Genomic DNA, 17,614 nt, shown 5'->3' with positions numbered 1-17,614 from the left:
TCTAGAATTGGATTCGCGGGAATCTCTTGTAATTGAGCGGGCTCACAGAATCGGCACTTTGACAAATATCCACTCGCGAACGACACGCCCGAGGACACTAATTATGAAGTTCCTGAACTTCAGAGACAAGGAGCGAGTGCTAAGGGCAGCCAGAGTTAAAGGGAATGTTCTCTACAATAACGAACAAGTCCGTTTTCACCCAGACCTGTCCGCCGGCATACATAAGATGCAGCGCGACTATGATGACGTGCGAAAAAGGTTGCGAGATAAGGGAATTCAAAAGCACAGAATTATTTTTCCAGCACGGCTCCTACTGACACACGGAGAAAGATCCTACACCTTCCAAACTCCGGCTGAAGTAGACAACTTTATCCAGTCTCTTTGAAGGATCAAGACAATCCTACCAATATACGAAACTAAAACGTGACAACACTACTGACCAATTCGTTTTATGTCTTTTTTTTCCAACGAGAGAGCGCTAATATTCTTTTTGCGTTCTCTATTGGCTCACGTTAGTCATATACTTTTTTTTCTGACCACATATGTTTATTCTCGTGATAAAAACTCTTAAAATGTACCTGGGGTGGGAAAGGAAAACATGGACATAACGCACACTCAAATATTGGACCTTTTGACATTCGCAAGGGACGTTCATCCCACAACGAACTTTTCACGGCCAATAGCAGTACTGTTTGATTTGTTCTTTTATTTATATCTACCTTTTTTGCTAATCCTTATTCAACTCAACCCCCAGGTATGTCATTATTTGTTAAAAGTTGCAAAATATCAAAATTTTAATGGTTATGTTTACTAATGTTGCTCAGTTCAAAACAACTAAGTAAATAATGTTGGCAAAGTAGTTAGTACTTGATAATAGCAGAGGGAGCTAAAGAGAAAGAAATAATCAAAAGTGAGAGACAGACGGCTCTTTGTATTGCCTAGACCCGTATCTGTCATAAGCGGTTGGTATAAGGTGTGTATTTTTTTCTTTCCCTTTTTTTTTCTTTTATTTATTTATTTATTTTATTATTTTTTTTCTTTCCTTTTTTTCTTGTTGAGTGTGGGTATGTTTTCATCAAACAAGCAAATCTGTAAGGTTATATTAGACAACTGATGTCTGGTAGCTTAAAGGTGAAATTTACTTCATGGAACTGTAGGGGTTTAAACAAAACTTCAAAAGTTAAACAAGTGATGAACAGGATAAAATTCTTGCAATCAAAAATAATTTTCTTGCAAGAAACCCATCTAGTAAGTGAGGATGTTTCTAAAATAAGAAGAAGATGGCAGGGTCAGGTGCTATCTGCCCCATATACCACCCATGCTAGAGGTGTTATAATACTAATTCATAAATCTGTTCCTTTTCAAATTAAAAATATAATTAAGGATTCTGCAGGTAGATACATCATAGTCCAGGGTATGCTGTTATTTGAAAATATAAATCTGATAAATGTTTATGGACCCAACGAAGATGACCCTAAATTCTATAACAATTTGTTTCTGACTATCTCCAATCTCCCGGGGCAAAATATAATTGCTGGTGATTTTAATTGCACGTTAGATCCAGCAAGAGATAGGTCATCAGGTTCAGATAATACCCACATTAGATCGAGAAAAACAATAAATAGTTTTATTAAAGAATTAAATTTGGTGGACATATGGAGACATAGTAAACCAAATGCAACAGAATACTCATGTTATTCCAGCACTTATAAAACTTATTCACGCATAGACTATTTTTTGGTTTCAGCACAACTGGTTTCAAAAATTGATGACTGTAATTATGGTAGTATAGTAATATCGGACCATGCAGCTATGTCACTCACTTATAAAGATGCTAAACTAGTGAAGGATTCTCCAAGATGGCGCTTTCAACCAGGATGGCTAACAGACCCCATATTTATAGATTTTTTAGATAAACAAATTGACCTGTATTTTACATGTAATACTTCTCAAACATCTGCTAGCATAAGGTGGGAGGCATTTAAGGCCTTTATTAGGGGTCAAATAATTAGTTTTACCAGTTCAAAGAAAAGGAGTGCACAACTGGAAATGAAGACATTAGATGAAAAAATTAAAACACTTGAATCAGTTCTTTACAATAACAAGTCTAACTCTATAGATACAAATGCACAGTTACTCCTTCTTAGGTCACAGTACAATGAATTGTCGGCTAATAAAGCAGCAACTTATTTACTGAAACTTAAACAATCCTATTATGACCAAGGGGAAAAACCTGGGAAACTTTTAGCATGGCGCATTAAACAACAACAAACAGAAAGATCTATTAATTACATAGAAGATTCAAGCGGAAGAACTATAGTAGATCCTAAAGAAATTAATGAGGCCTTTAAATTATTTTATGAGAAATTGTATAGCTCTGATGGTAACCCCAGACTTGTTGAACAGACACAATTTCTAAATAACATTAATATTCCTAGCATTTCAGAAAATGAAAGTAAAGCATTAGATGAAGAATTAACAAAAATAGAAATTTTAGAAGCAATCAACTGTATGCAGGCAGGTAAAACGGCAGGCCCAGATGGCATACCTATAGATATTTATAAAAAATTTCAGTCTAAATTAATTTCACCTCTTTTGGAGATGTTCCAGGAGTCCTTTAGGAATGGTCTTCTTCCTACATCCATGAGAAGTGCCCTAATAACTTTACTTCCAAAACCAGGAAAACCAAATATAAAATGCGAAAATATGCGTCCAATCAGCCTTTTAAACTCAGATACAAAAATACTTAGCAAAGTTCTTGCTAGAAGATTGGAGAGCTTACTCCCTCAGGTGGTGGGAGAAGACCAAAATGGCTTTATTCAAGGGAGACAGGGCTTCCATAATGTCAGACGAGTGCTCAATATTTTACATAGCCAGAGAGGAGCAAAAGACACAGCACTACTTTCTCTGGATGCAGAAAAGGCTTTTGACCGTGTCGAATGGCATTATTTATTTGACGTGCTTGCTCGCTTTGGCTTTGGTGATACATTTTGTAAATGGGTTAGGCTACTTTGTACGGAGCTCACAGCAGAAGTTTTGACAAATAACATTGTTTCTAAACCCTTTAAAATATCTAGGAGTTGCCCACAGGGAAGTCCTCTATCACCTTTATTATTTATCCTTGCAATAGAACCATTCGCCATAGCAGTGAGAACGCATAATGCCATATATGGAATCCGAGAGAACCACTTGGAACATAAATTAGCATTATTTGCAGACGATATTATTTTGTTCCTAAAAAATCTAAGTAGCTCTATTCCTGCACTCCTGGATCTTATTGAAACTTTTGGAAAAATATCTGGATATAAAGTTAATCACTCCAAATCATCTATAATGTTACTTAATGAATCAGAGAGAAAAAATAGCCAAGGTTATGCTTCTATTTTTAATTCAACGGATAATTTTACATATCTGGGTATTAAAATCATGGATGAAATAAATAAGATTGCTCAAATTAATTATGACCCAATTTTGGATGCTACTATGTCATCAGTAGAACGTTGGACATCTTTACCTATCTCAATGATTGGCAGGATAAATATCCTAAAAATGAATATACTCCCTAAATTTCTTTATTTGTTCCAAAACATCCCCTTGCCCCCTCCCTCATCGTTGTTTACTAGAATTAAGAAACTGTTTACCAACTTTATTTGGCAAAATAAACGTCCCAGACTACGTCTAACTTTATTATATTTACCATTCGATCGAGGAGGACTTAAATGTCCAAACTTTCAGTGGTATTATTGGGCTGCTCAGCTGCGTACAATCATGTATTATTTTTCTTCTGAAAGTCCTCCTTCTTGGATGGATTTGGAATCCCGCTCTATCACACCACAAATACCACTGCGCTTATACCTATATTCGGCAGACCTCAAATATCTAAGAAAAAACACAGACAACCCCATTGTATTGAACATGATTAATGTTTGGTTTGATTCTTGTAAATATTTGAATATAAATCCTTCCTTGTCACGTTTTAGTCCTATTTGGGGTAATGTTAAGTTTAAACCAGGAAAAAGTGATGCAGGATTTCGGATATGGGCTGAAAAAGGGTTAAGGAAAGTACAAGATATGTACAATAAGGATGAAATATTTATGTCCTTTGCAGTAATTTCAAAAAAATATGATATTCCAAAGACGCATTTTTTTAAATATCTTCAACTTAGAAGCTTTATATCCTCATCTCAAAATCATTCACTAGATATTCCTAACATTTCCTCATTAGAGGCAGCAATCCTAGGACACTGTTATGATAAAGGTTCAATTTCCTCTTTGTACAGATTGTTTGTGTCTGGCTCTAACGAATCCTCAGAATCAAAACTGAAGTTATGGAAAGAAGATATGGAAGATGAAATATCTCTAGAAGACTGGAACGAGGCATGTAGGAGAGCTCAGATACAGACAATCAATAGTAGCCTGAAACTCGTACAGTACAAATGGTTAATGCGAACATACATAACTCCTGCTATATTGCACAAGTTTAATGATAATATTCCAGATACCTGTATAAAGTGCAATGAGGTAAGAGGAACACTTTATCACTGTATTTGGGAATGTGTGAAAGTGAAATCCTTTTGGCAAGATCTTATTGAAATAATTGACCAAATTTTATTAAAGAAATTACCGTTGGATCCTAAGATTTTTATCCTGGGTATATTTCCTGTCAGCCCTCTCTTACAAAGCAAAGAGGTCAGATTCATAAACATGTGTATTTTACAAGCTAAACGTATTATTGCTCTTAATTGGAAAAATATAAATGAACCTAGAATAGGAAAGTGGATTAAAGAAATGGCATCTCATATGTCAATGGAAAAGATCACGTATATTATCAAAAAGAAACAAAATGTGTTTGAAGATACCTGGAGACCTTTTAATAACTTTCTAAAGTACAATGTAAATGTGGACAGTCTACTACAAATAGAACAGGCTTAGGAATATGGGAAGTATCATGGTCTAAACAGACTACCTGATTTAAACATATCCCCTCCCTTTTTTTTTTTTTTTTCTCTTCCCCCTTCTTATTATATTTTTTTAATTGTTTATTTATTTTTATTTTACTTATTTACTTATTATTGTTTATTTATTTATTTTTAAGGGAATGGGTTGTTGGGAGGGAGAATGGGGGGTAAAAAGTTTGCTGTGCCTTCATGATTATTGTTCTGTAATTGTGTAATCTGTTGTGATATGCAAATTGAAAAAAGTAATAAATATATTGTACAAAAAAAAACAATAACACAGTGTAAACTATCAAAGCCGACACCAATGAAACATCGGACATGCTAAATATCTGGACTTGTCGGCGATTCAAATCCTGCTGTGTGAAATGTGTTCTGATTGAAAATACCTTTAGCGATTACCTACAGTCAAAGAGAGAGAAGCATCAACTAGTATGGGTATCTGCAGGTCTGAAGGAGGCTGGGGGAGACATTAAAAGTGCTCATTTTCAGTTTATTTGGACTCAAGAAATGAAGGAAAAACTAGTGTAAATTTGGCAGAAGTAACCATATCTGTTTGACGTGTATCTGAGCAATATCACATCCGGGTCGAAAAAGAAAAAGTTGAGGAGAAATTGCTCATTCATTTTAAAGGCCAGGTGAGCAAAATAAGTAGATTTTCTACCTCATTAAAGGCTTCTTTCTCATAACAAAAGATATACTACGTGACCTTATGTTGTTTTATGGCCCTTCTCACGTGTGTTTGGTTGTGAGACGTAGTTTTGAACAAAGTTGTCAGCAATTCTTCCTATTTTCATGCAGTGTGAAACTCCCTGTCACCGATCGATCTTACAGAGTAAACAAAGAAGCAACAAAATATTACCCCAGATAGTCATGCAGTGTGAAAACATTCGTGACACAGCTACTTTAAAAATCAAGCTGTCTGAACTTGGCATTAGCCTCTGATTTATCAAAGGTTGCCACAAAGAAATCAACCAGGAAAATAATATATTATTGTTTAATAAAAACAACAACAGTGACATTTTGTATGCAAACAGTAATTTAAGGGGTTAAATTCAATAAAAAAATTATGCAATTTTGGTAGTTATCATCAATACTGATAACGGTTTTAAGAAATCTATCTTACTTGAAGTGAAAAAAAGCTATTTTAAAGTGAGTTTTTTGTCCTGTATAGGCCTACATTATGTGCAAGTTTGGGGGGAAATTGAAAGGTGCAAATGTTTTCTTTTATTACACATAAACCCTGCTGATTATTCTTCTTCTCTGTTTAAATCAGGAACAAAACAACACAATTAGGACACTGAAATAGGGTTATAATTCCAGTGTCTATTACATGTACAGTGTATGTATGGTAACTGAGTTTTAGTCTTATCTTACTATTGGTTCATCTCTGAATTATTATAATTGTGATATGTTGTGAGGGTGACACTGTGGCTCAGTGGTTAGCACTGTCGCTTCACAGCAAGAAGGTTGCTGGTTCGAGTCCCAGCTGGGTCAGTTGGCCTTCTGTGTGGAGTTTGCATGTTCTCGGCGTGTTCGCGGGGGGGTTTCCTCCACAGTCTAAAGACATGTGCTATAGGTGAATTGAATAAACTAAATTGGCTGTATTGTATGAGTTAGTGTGAATGAAAGTGGGTGTTTCCCAGTACTGGGTTGCAGCTAGAAGGGCATCCATTATGTAAAACATATGCTGGATTAACTGGCATTTCATTCCGCTGTGGCGACCTATGATGAAAAAGGGGACTAAGCTGAAGGAAAATGAGTGAATGAATGAATGATATGTTGTGAATGACTTCAACTGTTCTGATCTGACGTGTGTCCTGTGGGTTTGTTTGTTTATGGGTTTTCTGCAGTGGGACTGAAGGTTGAGCAACAACAACAGCAACAGGGTCTGCAATACAGATGTTATCTTACATCATGACATCATGTGTTGCTGTTTGGCTGGATTATTACTGTACGTCTTATGAGGCAGAGGCAGAAATGCAGACAGCTGGTATGAGCGGCCTTATTTTGTGCTGCCGTCTTCACCAGCATCAACACTCAGAGAGCTGTGTACACCAGCACCACTAGCAGTATGATGCTATTTTCTGCTCGACTTGCACTTTGCAACACAAGTGTGTTTCTGTAATGACTTTCAGCATATTTTATACAAACAACATCTGACATGGTTACATTTTTTATAGGGTGAAAATGTGACACTGAAGGTGAAAAACAGCAAAAAATTCCATCAGAATGGTCAGACTGAAACTGATTTCCAGCAATGCAGCTTGAATTGGATTTGTAAATATCATATTTTATATTTTGTTGGCATTCACATATTAATGTTGTTGCTTTAAATTTTTTCAAAACCTATTAACAATGTCTGAGCCAAAATGTCAGAATTTTGCCACTTCGGTATTGCTAATTCTTGTTTTGGTGGCAGAGTCCAGACACTAGTCCTGTCTCATTTTGTATGTTGTGCTTGGCTTGAGATTTCTTGGACCGGGCACTCATCCTGTCTTGGTCTTGTCTATTGTCGTTGTTGTGAATGCGAGGTCTTGAGTGAGCTGCGCATTCGTGTCCTTGGAGTGAGCGTGCGGCCCCCTAGAGGAGGCTCGGTTTGCGCATGCGTGCTAGGTCTTGTGTTTATGTTTGTTCTGTCTGCAGCATGCAGTTCAGCGTCTCAGTCTATTTGGTTTCGGTTTGCGCTGAGATGAAACATCCATGTGTGAGTGCACGGTAAGGGTTTTTATTTATCATATACTCATGGCTTGTGTTCTGTTTGTACTGTTAAAGCACGTGGCCTGGTGTTTACATTGTGGCCTTTATTTACATTGCGGGCTTTAGTGTCATGTTCTCTCATTGGCTGTGTGATCTAGTCTCGTTTTATGTGAGCACAATGGCTTGTGTTGTCTCTGTGTCATGTGCTCTCCTGTCTATTGTCTAGTCCCACCCTTGTTAACCCATTATTAGATTACTAATTTCACCTGTTTGTTTAATAATTATTTCTCCTTTATAGTCTCCTTATGTTTGCTGTCCTGTGCCAGTTCATCATCAATTATCGCCTTATCCCATCCTGTCATGTCTTCCAGCCCTGATCCTAGCCAGCCTGCCCGATCAACTTTGATTGTTCATTTGTTTTGTTAACGTTTTCCCCCTTGGGTTGTTCTTGTTGCCTTTTTTAGTATTAACAAACCCATTTTCAGTTCCTACATTTAAGGTGGTCTTTCCCTATTCCCAAAATGCGACACCAATATTGTAACTCTTAACAATGTTTTTCAGTGAATATTTTTTTTTAAATCTGGCCTTAACAAAACATTTCTTTTTTTATTAGTAAATGTTTTTTTCCTTAATATTTTTGTAAAAAAAAAACGTGATTCATTTGTTTTAATTGAAAGACTATGTTTTTTTATTATTTAATATGAATTGACATATTAACAATACATTCATTCATTTTATTTTCAGCTTAGTCCCTTTATTCATCAGGGGTCACCACAGCAGAATGAACCACCAACTTATCCAGCATGTGTTTTACATAGCGGATGCCCTTTCAGCTGAAACCCATCACTGGGAAACAGCCTATATTAACAATAGTTAATTATTCATTTCTTTTAAAATCAGTTTTCAGTTAATCATCACAACAAACAGACAGCACACAATATAGGCTGGACAGCCTATATTAACAATAGTTAATCATTAATTTCTTTTAAAATCAGCTTTCAGTTAATCATCACAACAAACAGACAGCACACAATACTATCTATAAAATCCAACAACATGAATGGTATTTTAGTGGTCAGTATGATATTTAAACCTTGAAGCTGGACATGCTCCGATGCCTTTCTACCTCCAGACACTGCCTGTCAATACAGCATTGTTCAGCTTCAGGACGCAGCCTTTATGTCAGAGATAACAGACAAAAAGGGCCAGAAGTTCATACTTCCTATTGCCATATATATATACTGGATTTCACTGGATCAGAAAGCAGTATAAGATCAATGCTTTCCACAACACTGACACCCATGCAGAAGGCCAGCCTTTCATCACAGCAAACTGAAGAAGACCTAGCAACCCTTGAATCCTGATTACAGTAACTATCACAATAACCTGTTGTTGTTCCAGTTTAGCATTTAAAGGGTTATACTGGGGTCTTGTTTACCACAGCTCTTTCCACAATGCTGTTTGATGAGCTGTTTGACGCCATTACTCTGATAACATCAGCATGGCTTCAGCAAAACTTTGACCTTTACATCCGCTGAGAATGTTTACAAAAATTACATGTTATGATGCAGAGATTTGAGAAGCGTTTTAAAAAAGCCTAAGCACAATAAATACGTTTCACATTTCTCCCAGCAGCGCGCACACAGCTGCATGTGTACATTGTTGTGTATAGAGTACATGAGGGTGACATGATTATGAAATCTGTCTGATGATTAAGTGTCATTTAAATTATTGTGATTATAGAGATTACAGTAGTTGCCAGTTTTAGAGCTTTAACCATTAATTGTCTGTATTGTTTTGGCTCTGTAATGCTTTTTAATGAATAATTGTTAGAAAATAATTGAGACTTTTTGTAAGTACCTTTAAATATTAATTTATTACATTCAGTATTAGAAAGAAACGGTCAAAATTGTTGAATTATTGTGTTTTTTGTGGAACTCATTAAAAAAAAAAACATTAGCTAATAAATACCTTTATTTATGCTTTTGAATTGCTTTATGAGACCTTGATCTTTTTTCCAACAACTTTTAAGCTTGAAAAGTTAGAAAATAAGGGACTTTTATTCACATTTTTAATAGTTTATAGTGACATATTGTCTGCATTGGTGTTGTATATTATGATGCAAAAACCTTGTAATAAATTGCCAGTACGTTATTTGTTGTTTTACAGACTTATTTCTCTCTATATTAATTTTATACATTATATATGATTTCAAACTACTAAAATGTCAATAAAAGTCACTTTGTGAGTTGAATTTTCAACATCAAAACTCAACAGAGCAGGGATCAAGGTCCCATAATGTAATTCACAATCATAAATAAACGGAAAACACTTGTGAATCACAAAAAAATGGAAACTATTAATTAACAGTATTGGGGAAAGTTACTTTTAAAAGTAGTGTGTTACAATATTGAGTTACTCCCCCAAAAATGTAACTAATTGCGTTACTTAGTTACTTTTTAGAGAAAGTAATTTGTTATGTTACTTTTGAGTTATTTTTGCATTGCTTTTTTCTTGCATGCCTGAGGTTTGATATCTTTCAGAACTTGCAGGTGTTTTTGCACCTTTTTTATAGAGAAGCTCTGCATTCAACAACACCTATATAAACTAAACCTTCACTTTCTTTAAAAACAAATTAATATTTTGAGAACTTACTGAGCCCAGAGCTATACATGCTGTATAAACAGATTAATGAGAGCATGTAAAGTAATGTGTTTGCTACTTTAGTATGTTTTGTGTTATTCATTCACTGTCCATTGAGATAAAGAATGCAATTAACCCTTACGAGTACTAACATGAAATAATTTATATTAAGGCAAAAACAGATTTTAAACTTTTAAAATGTTTAATAACAAAATGAATAAGACCATAAAAAACATCCCCAAATCAAAATAAATATTTAAGGTTTATACATTAAATCGATTGCTTCACGTGGCCTTAACAAATGTGCAAATCGTTTCTCAAAAGAGAAAAAATCTTACTAGATTACAAAACATAGCTGCTTCTACAGTAGACAGTGGCTGCCTCTCCTCAACACTAAAAGAAATAACCTTTTTTTTTGAGTTTGGTGGACTGAATTGTTTTACTTGGAGATTGTGAACTGATGTCAATCATAGTATGCAGTAATGCAGTTGTCAAGAGTTTTACTTACACATAATCTACACTTAACGACAATCCACTTCTTTTCTTTGATATGTTCAAAATAACAAAAAATGTAAGTCTCTGACCTGCCATTATTTCTGTTTCTGACTGTCTGTAGCGATGACGAGCAATTCGCAAATGAATCGTTTGTTTTTAACCGTTCTTCTAAGTGAACCGGTCGAACCAATTCATTAAATTGAACTGGGTTGTTGTGAAACGGTTTACGCCTTCAGTAAGTAATTACTTACTTTTTTAACAAACTGGATAACAATTTTGGATACGAAATATATCAATATCCTGAGTTATTCAGTTACTGAAACAGTACACAGACTCATCTGCTGTGAAAAAGAGACCTGATGATGATGATGATGATGATGATGATGATGAGTGCGAGCTGACTTTCTCTTTCCTCGGAGCATGCTCTCTCATTGAGTGTGTGATTCAACCTGACTAAGGTAATTTTTATTCCGCAATATTTTTTTAAAGCTAATTAAGCAAGCTAAAAAGTATTTTATGTTAAATTTTTTTTAAACCAAATAAAATAAAATTACTTGTTTTTAAAAGTATTGTGCTACTTTTCTTGCTTCTTTAAAAAAGTAATATTATTACGTATTGTGCGTTTCTTAAAATGCGTTAACCCCAACACTGTTAATTAACAGATACTTCGTATAGTGAAGTGTCAATGACTATTAAATAGTATATGTATACTATATAATATTAACTTGAGAAGTATCGGTTTCATTTCCTTTTTGTATCCCCTAAACAAATAATCCCAACAGGTCTATAGCAATAGTGTGTGTTTTGGTTCCTACCCTGCTTTGATGTAGTCCAGGAATGTGTGTTCAGCCTCCACCAAGAAGGAAAGCAGTGTCACCTGGATAATTGAAAGAACAGACATTTTACAACACAAACCACATCTGCCATGAAACAATCCATCACAACATTATGCAAAAAAACATCTTCTCTCAGCTGTCAGCACCACACAGTCTTTTTCATTAGTGTTGTCATTAGACGAACGGATTCGTCCCATGTTGGGAGGAAGGCAGGTGACGGACTATTCATTTGAGTTTTGATTATAATCTCAAAGCCAATTCATGGCAGTCAATGCGGAGAGTCTTTGTGGATCATCAATCACTGTTATCCACCCAGACCTCCAATATTACTTCCTCACTGTTTTTCTTATCAGAGTATGAAACAGAAAGCACTATTCATTCGAGGGATGTGAATCTCAAGATTGTTGAGCAATTCATCTGAATAATCTCCAGATGTTCAGAGGTCTTGAAGAACAGGTATGAACAAAAGTATTTTGTTTTTTAAGAATGAAAATGCTTGTCGATATTTTTTGTAATTTACATTTGTAAACTAAATTGTTCATTAAAAATAAGACAATAATACAATGTGCTTCAATAAACTTAAATTAAGCTGAAATAAATGCAAAAAAATATATAAACTTAAATTTATTTAAGTCTAAGACAAATTTAATTAGTAGTCATATCAACGTTTCTTTATGGTTTTAAGAAATAGCATAAAAATGATTAGACCACTGATGAAAATAAAGAAAAGCATAATACAAATATAAAAACTTTTTTAAAAACGATTAAAAAAAAAACTAATCTAAAAGTAAAAGCTAATTAAAAATATCTCTGCATGCTAGTCAGGAACTCTTACCGCTTCACTAAATCACTTGAAGCCTCAATTCTACAACATGGGGTTTAATACCTCAATAGGGTATATGCAGAGCAAGTGTTTCTTCCCATACTGATAAACTTCTGGTAAATGGTTAATGTGACTTTTTTCCATTTTATACAGTTCCTTTTACAGCATTGATTTTGTAATATGAATGAAATACAATCAGTTAAATAGACTTTGGCATTCATTTAGTTGCTCAAGTGTAAAACGAGATGAAAAGCTGTTTACTCCCATGCGCCTGTCAGGATTAGCAGGCTAGCACAAAAGCTCCAATGAATATACTTGGGTAAAATAAATGTTTGTATTTTAATGTTTATACATGGCAGGGAAAAATGTAATTTAATGCAGTACTTTTTTACATTCCGAGACCTCCTTTATATTGGATACTGTATCACTCAGCCAGTGGAGATCGCTTATTTTTAAAGAAAACATACCTTAAACGCGCTGATTTTGTAATGGCATACAGTTCCCCAGAAACTTTTGACCCAGGTTACTGACAAATAAAAAATCCTTCCCCATGCTTCTGCATTTACCCTATTTGTGTAGCTGTTCCTTTGCTGAAGCTATTCCAGAGCAATACATAAAAGATGACCACTAGCTGTCATTGTAGAGAAGGGTTTTAAAACCTTTCTAAACTTCGACACATTTGCTTCAACTGTTTTAGTGTTTCATGAAGCCTCGCTTTGCCCATCACTAGCTAATAGTAGGCGGCAAAGAATAAAAAATGAGAAAGCAAGATAAAAATCAAAACATAGCAAGGCAAACAAGGAAAAACGCTTTGAAATGCTACACAGGGTAAACAAGACTCAGCAATGTGTGTGTGTGTGTGTGTGTGTGTGTGTGTGTGTGTGTGTGTGTGTGTGTGTGTGTGTGTGTGTGTGTGTGTGTGTGTGAGGTGAACATAAAGTCCTGGTCATCAGTGAAAATGACCAACAGCTGTGTCTGTGTGTGAGTGTCAGTTGTCAGCTGTTTCAAGAGTTGATGGGTGCAAAGAGTTCTGGGAGTTGTAGTTTGTTAGGAATACTGAAAAATAATCTCCATAAATCTCCAGGCATAAAATCTACAGTAATTCATGTTTTTACAATATTTTTACATTTTACTGAATTGTCAATTTATTTTCCATTGAATATATACCTTATCATATGATAAAGATTTTTAAAAAACTGGAAAACAAGACAAAGCTACAATTGAATGGCCAATTTTAATTAGAATAGCAATTTTATCACTCACTGTGCCAGAGTTGATGTATCGTCTCTTTTTGAGTTTCTTTTTAGGATTCACCACCTGAAACACATTTAAAGTCGACATAAGATTTACAAGAGGAGTGTGAGACGCTTCTTATCAGACCTGTCACTTGTCCAAAATAAAGAAAAGCTGAAAATCTCTGCTATTGGATCATCTCCAGGCTGACAGTCGCCTTCTGCTCCACTTTACTTTCAAAGACACAACTGATCTAAGTGTTGAGATGTTTGGAGAAAACCAGTTCAGGTCAGTCACACACACAACCTTGGCTAACAATGTAAAAACCAGGACAGGATGATGTGATTTGTATGGATTGGGGTTTAGCTGATGTGACACCCGCAGCTTCTAGTGTTGTTTGTCCGACTCAATCCCCAGGAAAGCCCAGATGCTTTCAGCACACCGCTGGGACTGTCAAAGACACACAAACAACTGTACTGTACACACACACACATACTCTCAGCATCTCTTCTTCTCCCTTTCACATATACACACATGTGCTTTAGTTTGTCAAACACACTCTCATCGTCTTTCAGCTTTTTTTTTTTTTTGGTCTCTTCCACAAACACCCTAAACAATGTCTCACACTCATTTGCTGCTGCTGTACTTGTTGGCAGACAGTGTGATAATCACAGTGCAAATAAGAGAGGACTCTTGATGATATGCATTGCTGAATCACTTTCCTGCAACAAACATTATTATTGCTCATGTGGATGAAACTGAAAGTTGTTATATAAATTAGAAAGTAAAAAATCTGCATTTTTATTACATAAATGTAAGATAATATTTATTCATCTATTCATTTTCCTTTGGCCTAATCTCTGATTTATCAGTAGAATGGAATGCCAAGTATTCCAGCAAATGTTTTATGCAGTGGATGCCCTTCCAGGTGCAAAGCAGTACAGGGAAAACACCCATACACTCTTACATGCACTTCTACAATACGGCCAATTTAGTTAATCCAATTCACCTATAGCGCATGTCATTGGACTGTGGGAGAAACCCAGAGGAAAACCCACACCATCACATCACAAATGTTATAAATAAATACACAGTACAATATGCAGTGAAATGCTTATTAAACCACCCATGACCAATTAAAATGATAGCAACAAGAATCCAGATTATGGAACATAATAAGAAGTAAACAAATATTTTTTTTAGGTATAGAACTAAAATTCTAAAAGTTATAGCTACAGAAAATAAGAACAAATATAAAATATGTAAAACTTCAGATATGGAGAATATAGCTATAGAAGATAAAACAAAATATAAAATATATATTTAAAAAGCTTAGCTATTCAAATAAACACAGAAAACAGAGAAGTGTTTCTAACACAGTGCCTGGTGCATAACAAGAGGAAAGAGGGTATTCCGCAGATGGTCTGTCAAGCACACTTACCTGCATTGAGCACACTGAGAACTACACAATATATAACCAGGGCACGTTTAAATGTGTATGAATGTGCGTAAATGTCCATGAGTGACCAGGAAGTGATAAAAAAAGAAAGAAAAAATAATTTGGAGTAAAATGTTCCAAAAAAAATTACAAAAAGTAAGTTCAACGACGGTAAATATGTACTTGTGTTTAAAAATAATAAATATAGGTATATATTTATGATGTATAATTTTATCATATCTTATTTTCAAATTATAGCAAATATTATAATTATTAATATTTTGCATAAACTGTTGAATAATAATTACTATTATCCATAAAAATACCTTTATTTTTTGTAATACATAAAAGTAAACTGGTCAGCTAATACTGATTCAATTCCACATCATAAGTTCCAAACACACAATATTTTAAGAATTTACAACTACCTACTTTATCCAGACATATCGGCGGATGTGTGGGTCAATGGATGAGTGTGTGTTAGGCTGAACTCACCTCGTACACATTGAACTGACTCTGACCACGAGACAGCTCTCTGTAGCTTGTGGTGAATTCCCCGATAAAATCATGACTGAAAAAACAAACAAACAAACAATCAAATAAACACACTCTTACTGTCTGTGATCAAAATACAGGATTTTTATACAAATATATATTTTTAGCCAATATCAATGGAGTGATTTTTTTCCAAAATGAAAGCATGTTATGCAATCCAAAATGGAAATGTAATGTGTTCCAAAATGAAAACATGATGCATTTCGAAACATGTTGTATATTTCCATTTTGAAACACATGACATGTTTACAATCTGGAATATGTCACATAATCCCAATTTTAAACATGTCTTGTTCGAGCATTTCTGTGTGGAGTTTGCATGTTCTTCCCGTGTTGGCGTGGGTTCCCTTTGGGTGCTCTGGTTTCCACCACAAGTCCAAAAACATACGGTAAGGGTGAATTGGGTAGGCTAAATTGTCTGTAGTGTATGTGAGTGAATGAGTGTGTATGGATGTTTCCCAGTGATGGGTTGCAGCTGGAAGAGCATCCATTGTGTAAAACATATGATGGATTACTTGTGGGTTCATTCCGCTGTGGCGAAACCCTGATTAATAAAGGGACTAAGCCGAAAAGAAAATAAATGAATGAATGATGTGTTCAAAAATGGAAATATTACATGTTCCAAAATGTAAACATATGAGGTGTTCCAAAATGAAAACATGACAAACTCCAAAAAAAAAAAGTGTGTTCAAAAGTGCATACTCTCCTATTCTCCTAGTATGTGAAAAAGCAGTATATGAGTTCATGTCAGAATTCATTGCATTTGAGAAACAATAGGCAAGAAGTACCCGGGTGACATACTTCCAGCGAGATTCTGAATTATGCATTCAATGAACACTTTACCATCTCTTGAGGCAACACGAGGGAATTTAGGAATTGAAGCGATGCAACTGACTTGGGTAGGTCATGTGATAATGACAAAGTCCAAATTCAATTCAAACCACCCACATTCATGCTACACAGAACATACTTTTTCACATTCAAATCTACCTACCTACTCGGGTAGTGTGTCAAAATGGAAACATGATGCATTTCAAAATGGAAACGTGACAAGTTCTAAAATCAACACATTAAAATATATTCTATAAACGTGCAGTTTCTCTACCTGCCATCTCTGTCCCAGTCATACACCTCCACTTTAATTGACCTGAAACATTCAAAAGAGAGAATTGAGAAAAAATTGAAAAGACAGACACTGAAAAGAGAGCAGCAGCTGAACTGATGGACGCTTTCTGATTAAAATAGGTCTGAGAGACTCTTTCTCACCGTGTTTTTTTCATCTCCATGCTAAAACCAACCAATTACAGGCCATTATCCAGACAGTGCACCCTGAATTAAACAGGAGTCGGCAGGGACTGAACCCGCTGGCTTTGACACAGAGCAGCCATGAAGCGTCACTTCACCTGACAGGACGCAGGCGACTTTCATTTCAACATTAATTACATCTGAAGTTCAGAATAATTAGAAACTCATTCTGTTCAAAGCAAGTTAACGCGATCAATTATACCGAGGCAGCAGAGATTTGTAGCCTCGTTAATAAAAATGGCTTTCGAGGGTAATAGCTCTAAACGGCATTTGGCGCCAAAGCATGTCACACACTTGTTATCACGAAATGCAGGGATGTGCTCGTGTTTACTACTGCGATGGAAATTGATGAACAAAAAACAGACAACTAGAATGATTATACACAAGTCAGCCAATCATTCTTATTACCTCTGTGGAAATAAGCAGTGTATGTTGGGAATGTTGGTGTCACTATGAATGCTTTTAAAGGAATGGTTCAAAATAAATTAAACCTTTGTCTCCATACGATGATTGTAAAAAAGCTGTTGGTTGTCCATTGACTGAAAAATAAAATAAAATAAAATAAAATATTCTAAAAAAAAGTGCAGATATTTTGAAGAAATCGCAGGGTGTTTCCAGACCTGTAGATTGT

General features: G+C 35.2%; 1 protein-coding gene across 8 annotated transcripts in view; it reads right to left on the bottom strand.

The window, feature by feature from the left end:
• The window catches only part of cpne5a (copine Va), a 198,250-nt gene that overhangs the window by 36,288 nt on the left and 144,348 nt on the right, over positions 1-17,614 (bottom strand). For all 8 annotated transcript variants that reach the window (XM_087263727.1, XM_087263724.1, XM_087263726.1 and 5 more), the window contains 4 exons: positions 16,784-16,825; positions 15,619-15,694; positions 13,716-13,769; positions 11,609-11,670 (listed from right to left, as the gene is read on the bottom strand). In XM_087263727.1, coding sequence (XP_087119853.1) covers positions 11,609-11,670; positions 13,716-13,769; positions 15,619-15,694; positions 16,784-16,825 — 234 coding nt within the window. The remainder of the gene's footprint in view (positions 1-11,608; positions 11,671-13,715; positions 13,770-15,618; positions 15,695-16,783; positions 16,826-17,614) is intronic.

This window comes from Danio rerio, chromosome 8, assembly GCF_052040795.2.
Source record: "Danio rerio strain M-AB ecotype USA chromosome 8, GRCz13ab, whole genome shotgun sequence".
Classification (NCBI taxonomy): domain Eukaryota; kingdom Metazoa; phylum Chordata; class Actinopteri; order Cypriniformes; family Danionidae; genus Danio; species Danio rerio.
The sequence above is the reverse complement of the archived record's forward strand: the minus strand, read 5'-3'. Positions and strand labels throughout refer to the sequence as shown.